Below are 10,651 nucleotides of genomic sequence, written 5' to 3'. Positions count from 1 at the left end.
TACGGTCGTGCCACAACATTTCAGTCGGATTCAGGTCCGGACTTTGACGAGGCCATTCCAAAGCAATCGAGTTTTTGAAGCCCATTCTGAAGTTGACTTGCTGGTGTGATCTGAATCGTTATCCTGCTGCAGAAGCCAAGTGTGCTTCAGCTTGAGGTCACAAACTGATGGCTGAACATTCTCCTTCAGGATTTTCTGGTAAAGAGCAGAATTCATGGTTCCATCAGTCACAGCAAAGTCGTCCAGGTCCTGAAGGAAAAAAGCATTCCGAGACCACCACACTCCCACCACCATGTTTAACTGTTGGTATGATGTTCTTTTTCTGAAATGCTGCGCTACATTTACGCCAGCTGTAACGAGACACACGTCCCAAAAAGTTCAACTTTCGTCTCATCGGTCCATAGAATATTCTTCCAAAAGTCTTGGGAATCATTCAGATGTTGATTGATTGATTGATTTAGTCATTCATTCATTCATCTTCCGTACCGCTTCTCCTCACTAGGGTCGCGGGCGTGCTGGAGCCTATCCCAGCTATCTTCGGACAAGCAGGCGGGGTACACCCTGAACTGGTCGCCAGCCAATCGCAGGGCACATAGAAACAAACAACCATTCGCACTCACAGTCACACTAACGTTCTTTATGTATTTATTTATTTATTGCAAGAGTCAGACAAGGCCTTATTGTTGAGTCATGAAAACTAAACTTAACTGAGGCAAGGGAAGCCTGCAGTTCACCGCTGTTCCATGTTTTTTTTTCCATTTGAGGATAAGGGCCCTCCCTCTGGTTCACTGGAATCCTCAAACTTTAGAACTGTTTTTTTTGTAACCCTTGCCAGACTGATAGATGTATTTCTTGTCTGTTTTTGGAATTTCTTTCGATCACGTCATTTTGGTGCAGCTTTTTGAGATCCTTTCGCCGACTTCATTTTGTCAAACAAGTCCTATTTAAGTGATTTGTTGATTGAAAAGGTCTGGAGGTAGTGAGGCTTGGGTGTGGTCAGAGAAGCTGAACTGAACTGAAAATGTGATTAACCACAGTTAATTCATTACACACATTGCTTCTTCACACAGGCCAGGTAGCTTTGAATATGTTTTATCCTTAAAAAATAAAATGAATATTTAAAAACAGCATTTAATGTTTACTTAGTTTATCTTTGTCTGATAGTTACATCGCTTTGCTGATCTTAAATCACAATTTCGCTGCCCTATAGACAGATAGGTTGAAGTGTTCATATAGAAATAATGAATAATATATAACTAAAAACAATGCCTGTGCGTATGAATATTAAGTGAAATGACATTGTATTTATTGCAGTTCTGAGCTCTCTGGGAACATTCCTAATTGAGCTTGCTTTGAAGAAGTTCTTAACAGGTTTGAGTTGGGATTACCTTCACACGGTGACAGTTTACTAAGGGAAATATTGTGTGTGTGTTAGCAAAACAAACCCCCCCTGGGAAGAAGGGAGGTAAGGAGAGGATTGAGGCGGGGGCAGTCAAAGGCAGCAGCGTGATGGGAGAAAGAAAAGAAGGCCGACTGAGGAGAGGGCGGCTATTTTAATCTGGGCTGCCTCAGAGATTAGCCCACCGCATTGTTTTAATTGTTTTAACGCTCGGTTGTAGGGGGATCCTTGGCATAAATCTCCCAAGTTCAATAGTTTCAAAAACTTGAGCCCTGTGCAACCCCCGCGGCCCCCTTCTCATCCCACCTAATCCCGGCTAATACCTTTTTTTCTATTGGCTAATGGTTGAAGGGAGCCTGGCTAAATGCTTCTTAAATAGTGCAGGCTGCCAATGTTTGCAGGCAGCTGAGGCGGACTGGGAGCTAGTGCACTGGGGATATGCGATACTACTGCACTGAGAACTTCTCAAAAAGACAAGATTATCATCTGAGGTAAACCACCTGTACACACCTACAATATTTTAACAGTCATAAAAAACGTTGTATTTGCATGTTTATCCAGAGATTGTATCTCATTCCTCCTGGAGTATTGTTTATTACCCTAAAAAGATGGTTTAAACCCCCTCATAATGCATTTCAAATGCATGTTAAAATTCAACTTTCACGAGGTGATATTCGCTGCCACGTGTCCTTGGATCTGGTGCCATTTGCGTTTGAATTGGCCTGCCACCTATTCCAAAACCAAACTTTCTGGAACAAAAAGTTTGACGTTACAAAATGTTTACCACAATGTTTATTTGAATTCTTTTTACAAAACAAGTTTCATGAAATTTTCTCAACGTTTTTCATTTAAAATTGGAAATCAGTTTCATGTTACAAGATATCACACTATTTTTTTTAACAATTATTTCTTTAAGGTTGAATGTTGTAAGAAATCTTTTTTTTTTTCAAAGTGAAGTGCCCCCACTCACCACCTCTTCCCTTTATTTTGTTGTATGTAAACCTCAGTTGAAAAAGTTTGGACACCCGCCTTAGCCTGAACAAGAGCTCGATTGGTTTGTGATTGCGCAGCATGTTTCCTCTGCATGGCGTCAACGCCGCGATGCTGCTGGAGCTCCACCAGCAGATGGCGCCACAGTACAGCAGCGTCTACGCGGCCAGCCCCGCAGCGCGCACCCTGTCGGTGGCTGAAAGACTTGCAGGTACTCAAATCGACACCATACGTACACTGAGGGGCCTCGGGTTACGACGGTAGCGATATCCGAACGGCGCAAGAATAAATCGTGACGCGGCACAAGAAGCACGCTCAGTTACCACCGAACTTACAGTTTTACATTTGATTGTTTTTATACACACTACTCACAACGAAGTAGGAATACTGTCAGGTGGAATTTCAGGACCTAAATTGCTTTACAAGTGAACTTAATTGGACCTTCTCTATACATTTGAATGCAAACGCCCCACTGTTCAACGTTTCAGTCTTTTGCATAAGTTGCTGTTCTTTGACGAGGAGCTGAATGGCAAAATTCATGAAAGCTGTTTGATCCATATTGCCCATTACATTTACTTAAAATTGGTATTTCAGCAATTCTCTTAATCGTAGTGTTGTTTCTTCTTCTTCTTCTTTTTTTTTTCCATCATGAGACCATGAGGCCACCTAAGAACTGATCAAGATGACCTTGTAATCGTTAGGTTTCAAACAACATGTTCTAGGAGGGATGTGGCCAATGAAGCGACTATCACAGTGTCATCAGCAGGTTGCAACAGAGGCACAGCGAGACTGGAAGAGTCACAGAGAGGCATCGAAGTGGCCGCCCTTAAAAAAAATAACAACACCTGTTGTAAATGTTTCCGTTCAGCAAGTTGTGCAAAATGTACTGCAACATTGAACAGTTGGACATAAAAATGTGCTTCAAAAGTTTAGAAGTGAAGTTAAGTTCACTTGTAAGGATTATGGTGGATTTTAGGTTTATCCTGAAATTTCACCCAAAAGCCCAATATCCTTCAGAGTAGTGTATTTTCTTGTCCAGGAATGTTTTTACACAAATATTTACTGTAATTGTGACATTTTGAGCATGCAGATGTCACACAATTAGCTCGTTTGTGCAACAGTGTAAGAATACGTCGTCACGAAGCATAGGAAGTACATTTTCAATTTGATTTAAGTTCTACAAGTATTTTGCATGCAAATATTTACTGCAGTTATGACATTATTACAGCTTTAGTGTAGGCAAGGCAAGGCGAGTTGATCTGGATAGCGCCATTCATACTCAAGGCAAATCCATACAGTGCTTTATGGAGCCAAAGAAATAATGATTAACTACACGAATACATTAAAAGTATGAAACATCAATCACCAAGGTAAAAAATAAAATGGTGAAAACAAGAAATCATATTTGTATGAAAAAAAGCGGCATGGTGAGCTAGTGGTTAGCGCAGTTCTGCGGTTGGGGATTCAAACCCGGGCAACAGCCATCCTGTGTGGAGTCTGCATGTTCTCCCTGCACTTGTTTGGGTTTTCTGCGGCTACCAAAAAAAAAAAAAGAAAGAAGAAGAAGCATGTTAGGCATATGTGAAACTGAAAATCATCCATAGGTGAGAATGTTTGTTTGTCGATATTGGACCTGCGATTTGCTTTTGACCAGTCCAGGGAGTACCCTGCCTCTCACCTGAAATCAGCTGGGATAGGCTCTGTTTTACCCGCAACCCTAATAAGGGCAAGCGGTAAAGATTTGTTTTTCTGGCTAGATTAAAACGTAAAGACACTTTGAGCAGATCACAGGTGTTCAGGTGGTTTGTTCCACAGTTAGAGGAGCATAAAATTCTCGAGCCTGCACCCGACAACCTGAGGCGTGTTGAAGTCTCACTGGGAACTTAAAGGTCTTGAATATATTCAGGCCCAAGGCCATTCTGAGCTTTGTAAACCAATGGTAACATTTTAAAATCTATTCGTTGACTCCCAGGAACCTACTGTAAAGAGTAAAGGCACATTCCTTACGTACAAATGTGCAGTTATCGTCAACTCAGGACCCACTGTATTGCTGACATGAAGTCAGTTGTATTTTTTTCCCTGCATATCCACCATCTTATCGATACTATCATATAAATGTGAATATTACTACAGTAGAATAGATGTGTCATCATCGCATACACACGTGACAGGTGTCGAGACCCAACACAAGACTGTACCTGTTGTTACAAAGATAATAATGCTTAGCTTTGATTGACACTGGCAGAGATGTCCTGTAGCCTACTGTATATCATTAGAGAGGTGTACTGTGAAATGTTATCGTGTGGGCGACTTGTTACCCGTGTTAATTGGTATTGTTTGAGGTATAGATAGATTGAAATGTTATAAGAATATTTAACTAAATATACATTCGATCTAAAGTCAAATGTAAATATTGCAGCTTTCAGCATTGTAGTTCCACATCACTGGAAATTACAGCCACAATAATAACAATAATATTGTTACAGTGTCAATTTAAACCGAACACTTAGTTGACAAAATTGAAAGTTCGATACAGTTCTTGTATCGGATCTCATCGTCTGTGCAGGCGAACCAATTGCTGGGCCCAGTTTTGTAGCCTTTTACTGTTTTTGTTACTGGTTTAGATTACACATAAGAAAATATGCAAACTCCTGGAGGAGTATATGGAAGCTCTTTCTGCATTAAACAGTAACAACAAGATTACATTTTATACATCTGTAATATGCATTGATTTTTTTTTTTTTTTTATCAAGTTATTTCTTTCCATGGCACCAGAACTTATACTTGAGGCACGCTATGGGAACCAGCAGAAGCAGCGCCGCAGCCGCACGGCCTTCACGGTGTCCCAGCTGCAGGCTCTGGAGAAAGCTTTTGAGCAGACCCAGTACCCTGATGTCAGCATGAGAGAGAGGCTCGCTGTTTGCATCAACCTGCCCGAGGCGCGCATTCAGGTCAGGCTCCAAGTAACACTGGATGGATTTGTTTACTTATGCTATAATCGGCCCCACATTTGTAGTTCTCCTGACCTTTTTCACAACTCATTTTGTCATGGCAACTGGTAGAATAGATCCATCCATCCATTTTCTGTACCGCGTTATACTCACCAGGGTTGTAGGCGTGCTGGAGCCTATCCCAGCTATCTTCGGGCGAGAGGCAGGGTACACCCAGAACTGGTCGCCAGCCAATCGCAGGGCACATATAAACAAACAACCATTCGCACTCACATTCACACCTACGGGCAATTGAAAGTATTCAATGAACCTACCATCCATGTTTTTGGGATGTGGGAGGAAACCGGAGTGCCCGGAGAAAACCCACGCAGGCACGGGGAGAACATGCAAACTCCACACAGGCGGGGCCGGGATTTGAACCCCGGTCCTCAGAACTGTGAGGCAGATGTGCTAACCAGTTGCTCACCATGCCGCCCTGGTAGAACAGATACACACATTAATTACCAACAATGGCAAATTAGGGTCGCATTTAAGAGGGGTAGGTTCTACCTTCTTACTAGTGCAAGAAAAAGTCACACTAAATAGCACTAATATGGAAGCATTTTTTCCATGTATTTTTGTATTTTAATCATAAAGATGATATACGGTCAAGCATTGCCATCCATCCATTTTCTGAACCGCTTATGTTCACTATGGTCACATGTGTGCTGGGGCCAATCCCAGCTGACTATGGGCGAGAGGTGGGTACACCCTAAAATTGGTCGGCAGCAAATCGCAGGGTACAACAAAAAAAAAAACATTCATACTCACATACGCACAATTTAGAGTCTTCAGTTAACCTACCATACATGATTTTGAAATGTGTGAGGAAACCGGAGGAGCTGGAGAAAACCAATGCAGGCAAGGGGTGAACAAGCAAACTCCACACAGGGGAGGCCGGATTTGAACCCCTGTCCTCGGAACTGTGAGGCAGATGTGATAACCAGTCACCCACAGCGTGCCGCTGGTCAAATATAGCATAACAATATTTGTTTGATATTCTTTCGCTGACACGGTCAAATGGGTGAATATTATTTTTAAGAAGAATAATGTATGACTGTACCGCCCCCTTGGTGAGACTCTGCCCTCTATACCACTTACACGTTACACTTATATTATTACATGCATAGGGAAATTCGACCTAATACACCTCACGGAATTGTAATACCTGGAAATGATGCTTTAAGATGAACAAATGGCATGAAAAGGCAGCACATTGGACTAGTGGTAGCACGTCTGCCTCACAGCTGAGAGGTCCCGAGTTCAACTCTCAGCTCAAGCCATCCTGTGCATGTTCTCCTCATGCTCGCAGGGGTTTTTTCCAGGTTCTCCGGCTTTCCTTCCAATAACCTGTAATTTGAAAAGGGGTCTAATGATCTTCACCTTCTTTGTTAATAGTTATAATTTTGAGTGTGTTGATTGTGTTAACAGAAATAACTACATATGTTAAATACATACCACAGTTGTTTTTTTTTTTTTTTATTGTATGAGCAACTGCCCCCAAAAAATCTCCTAAAAAGGGATATATAAAATGGTTGCATATAGAACAAAAATGTGAAGGGATTAGAAGACAGAAGAGGCATGTATAAAATGCACATATGCAACTTGACTATAATGTAAAACAAACAAACAAACAAACAAACAAACAAAAACCTCACTCAGTATACTTAAAGCTTATGTAAGTATTGTTAAGTTTCAAGTGCTTTCTGAAGTCCCTATTACACTGCCTGGGAAAGCCACTTTTATCTGAACGGCTCTTCTTTAGCGATGGCACTGACACAGATTGGAGGGAATTTCCCACCTTCTGAGGTAATACCCGAGATGTAACAGAGGCGGGGCAGTTTAGTGGAGTTATACACTCGAAACTCACCACTTCTCCTAAACTGTTGTGTTGAAAGAGATTTTTATTCACACCAGACGCCACTGGTGACATCAACTCACATCTAATGAAGTGTCAGTAGGATGCTGTGCTGCTTGTGTAACGGCGCACACAGTTGCGGTAATATCTCATATCACTGCGTTCTGTCGAAGTAATAGAAATGCCTGATTTTCTGTTATGACTCTGATGCAGCAATTTTGCAGGATCTCCGTATAAAAAAAACGCTCTGTGCCAAGGGCGGGCAAAGTATGGCCCGTGGGCCACATACAGTATGCCACCCACTGATTCCCCGCCTCCTGGTTCTTTAATCCTGCCCACCGAGTACGAGTCCTCTGTGTTTTGTTGCATACATTTTTCCTTCGATGGATTAATTCAAATGCATGTTCATTTGTCTCAATAAACAATTAGTTAATTGATTTATTGTAAATAAGCAATTAAACATTTTTTATTATGTATTTTATTGAATAACTGGTTTATTAATTATAGTTTTGAAAAAGAACATTATTTATTATTTCAGTTCATATTTGTTAAAATAAACAGTTTGACCCATTTTACATATGCAGTGGGTACGGACAGTTTTCAGACCCCCTTAAATTTTTCACTCTTTTTTTCTATTGCAGCCATTTGCTAAAATAATTTAAGTTCATTGTTTTACTCATTCATGTACACAGAGCACCCCATATTGACAGAAAAAAAATTGAAATAAGAAAGGAAAAACTGAAATATCACACAGCCATAAGTATTCAGACCCTTTGCTGTGACACTCATATATTTAACTTGGGTGCTGTCCATTTCTTCTGATCATCCTTAAGATGGTTCTACACCTTCATTGGAAGATAGGCTCCAGCACGCCCGCGACCCTCGTGAGGCTAAGCGGAATGGAAGATGAATTTTAAGAGGGTCAATACTTTCCGTACCCGCTGTGTATATATTCACCTCATAACCTGGCCCATCTGTCCATTTTAAAAATCAAATGTGGGCCTTAAGCACAACATTTGCCTATTCCTGCTAATTTTAGTGTTGGATTTAAGTATTTGTATTTTTCTTGAATCCCTTCAGGTGTGGTTTAAGAACAGGAGAGCAAAGTTTCGCAAAGGTCAAAGGTGCGTACCCCTCTCCAAAGACAAAAATACAGAGGAGGCACTAAATGACAGCAAGCTGGGAGAGGAGGGGGACCGACAAGACATGGACGCATCGCCCACTGAAAGCAACATCGCACTCAGGCCATGTCTGCCTCCCACTACCGTGTCAGATAAAAGAAGAGATATTTGCCCCCGTACAAACTCTCATCTCATCTCCAGCTGCCCCCTACGACTCCCCTCCCCTCCACTTTTCCCTTTCATCCCAGGCCAGAGTTATAGCCACCCACCTCGCCAGCCACTTTTTGGGATGTTTTCCACAGAGCTTGTAGCCCCTCCAGAGTTCTGGCCCTTCATACAGCAGCAGAGCCAGAGCCTCGGGGCTCCTCTGTCAGCCATGACTAAAAACTGTAGCCTCTCCCTTCAGACTGCTTGTTCCAGTAAAGCTGTGCTGTATCCTAACTTGGGCTTGTAACTGTGGATATGGGGCCACCAAGCCAAGAGGCTGCACGATGTGTGTGTGTGTGTGTGTGTGTGTGTGTGTGTGTGTGTGTGTGTGTGCATGCGCGCGCGCCCGCGCATGCTACGTCTTTTACCATATAGTGCTGTGTGATGCTCGCTTTTTAGCATATGAGGAATATATATTTATCAAGTTGCACTGCTCTCTAGCTGCAATAACAATGGCGACTTAAGACTCCTGACTAAATAAAGCTGGTTGAGATCAGTATAACAGAGCACTGCAATATAAACAAAATGAATGTAAAATAAAAGCATTTGTATGTAAAATCTCTGCGTCTCACTATTGTTTCGCTATTTGTTTTTTTAACCAAGACTACTACTTGTGATGAGGATAACTGAATTTGAATAGGCTTATCATTTCTTTTTCTAACTGTGCATTCAAAGTCAGCTTCCCCAAAAACACTCTCTGCAACTTTTACAGTTGGTTCATATTGTCAAATATATTTCACAAGTACACTGGGATTACTTGGTATGCAATTTTGCATGTCACATATACTGTATGAATTGTTACTGTCATCTCATCCAGCCAAATTGAGACTCGTGAAATTCCTAACATAATGGAATATATTATACAGTATTAGTTTTGGCATTGTGTCTGTAATACACTTTTTTTATTTTTAAAATTTTTTTTTTTACATAATTAAAGATTGTACAGTGGATATAAAAAGTCTACACACAACCTTTTCAAATACCATGTTTTATGATAGAAAAAACAAGAGCAAAACACATTTTAAAAACATTAATGTGACCTATATCCTGTACAAATAAATTGAAACAAGAGAGAAATGTTTTCAAAAGGGAAAAACATTAAACAACTAAAGAAATATACAAGTCATGGTCAAGTCAAGTTATACAGGTCTGCACACTGTCTTATAACTGGGAATGTGGTTGTGTTCAGAATTAACCAATTACATTCAAATTCATGTTAAATAGGAGACATCTGAACTTTATTTGAGGTTCATCAGAGGCACTTTAAATGGTGGCAGGCAGACTCCCATTTAACATGAGTTTGAATGTGATTGGTTAATTCTGAGTATAGCCACATCCCCAAGTATAAGGTGTGAGAGTTTTTTTTTTTTAATTCAGGAAAAACTTTTGAAATCATTTACAGTGTCTCTTGGTCTAATTTCTTTTCACAAAAACCTTTGAACAGGGGTGTGTACACTTGTTTTTATATCCACTGTAAATGACAAACTATAAACAAGTGCCTATCATGTGGCTAGAAAGAGAGATAACTGAGGTAAACATTTAATTCAATGTTAAGTGACCTTTGGAATGATTTACGTTCAAGCTTGTTTCATAAACATACAATCTACAGTGCGTTTTTCTTCTTCTTGTAAATGAATTATACATTAACTGGACACGTCACAATTTAATGCGCTCCAACAAAAGTGTCATATAATTATTAATTTATTATGACTGTAGTTTGCAGTGTTTTATGACTTGATGAATCATCTGAAGAATTGTTTCTGATTTCTTACTACGATGAAAAAAATAACCACAAAAGGTTATGAGAAGTTCAGATTTACATTACTGTAAAGACCAATCTGCACAACCACAAATGATATATTCTCAGGCGAACATGCTGAATAGAAAGTTTTCTATGTGCTCCAATACTATGAAGTGTTCACTGTTAAGGACCTATATTATGCCATTGTACTCTGCAACTATCAGAAGACCCAACTGTAAGAAGTTGAGTATGCAAACTTAAAGTTGCCAACAATGATGCACTGAGTCTTCTGCTACCAGTCTCAAGGTGGCATGGTGCCAGTCAATTGTTTGTCTCTATTAGGGT

At 40.5% G+C, this 10,651-nt stretch overlaps 1 protein-coding gene across 1 annotated transcript; it reads left to right on the top strand.

The window, feature by feature from the left end:
- Window positions 1–2,470: 2,470 nt before the first annotated feature.
- Window positions 2,471–8,812, top strand: zgc:101100 (uncharacterized protein LOC445169 homolog). Its single transcript, XM_061684186.1, has 3 exons — window positions 2,471–2,600; window positions 5,165–5,340; window positions 8,318–8,812. The coding sequence occupies exons 1-3, from the start codon at window positions 2,471–2,473 to the stop codon at window positions 8,810–8,812; spliced, it is 801 nt and encodes a 266-aa protein (XP_061540170.1).
- Window positions 8,813–10,651: the final 1,839 nt, after the last annotated feature.

This window comes from Phycodurus eques, chromosome 8 (assembly GCF_024500275.1).
Source record: "Phycodurus eques isolate BA_2022a chromosome 8, UOR_Pequ_1.1, whole genome shotgun sequence".
Taxonomy (NCBI): Eukaryota; Metazoa; Chordata; class Actinopteri; order Syngnathiformes; family Syngnathidae; genus Phycodurus; species Phycodurus eques.
The sequence above is the reverse complement of the archived record's forward strand: the minus strand, read 5'-3'. Positions and strand labels throughout refer to the sequence as shown.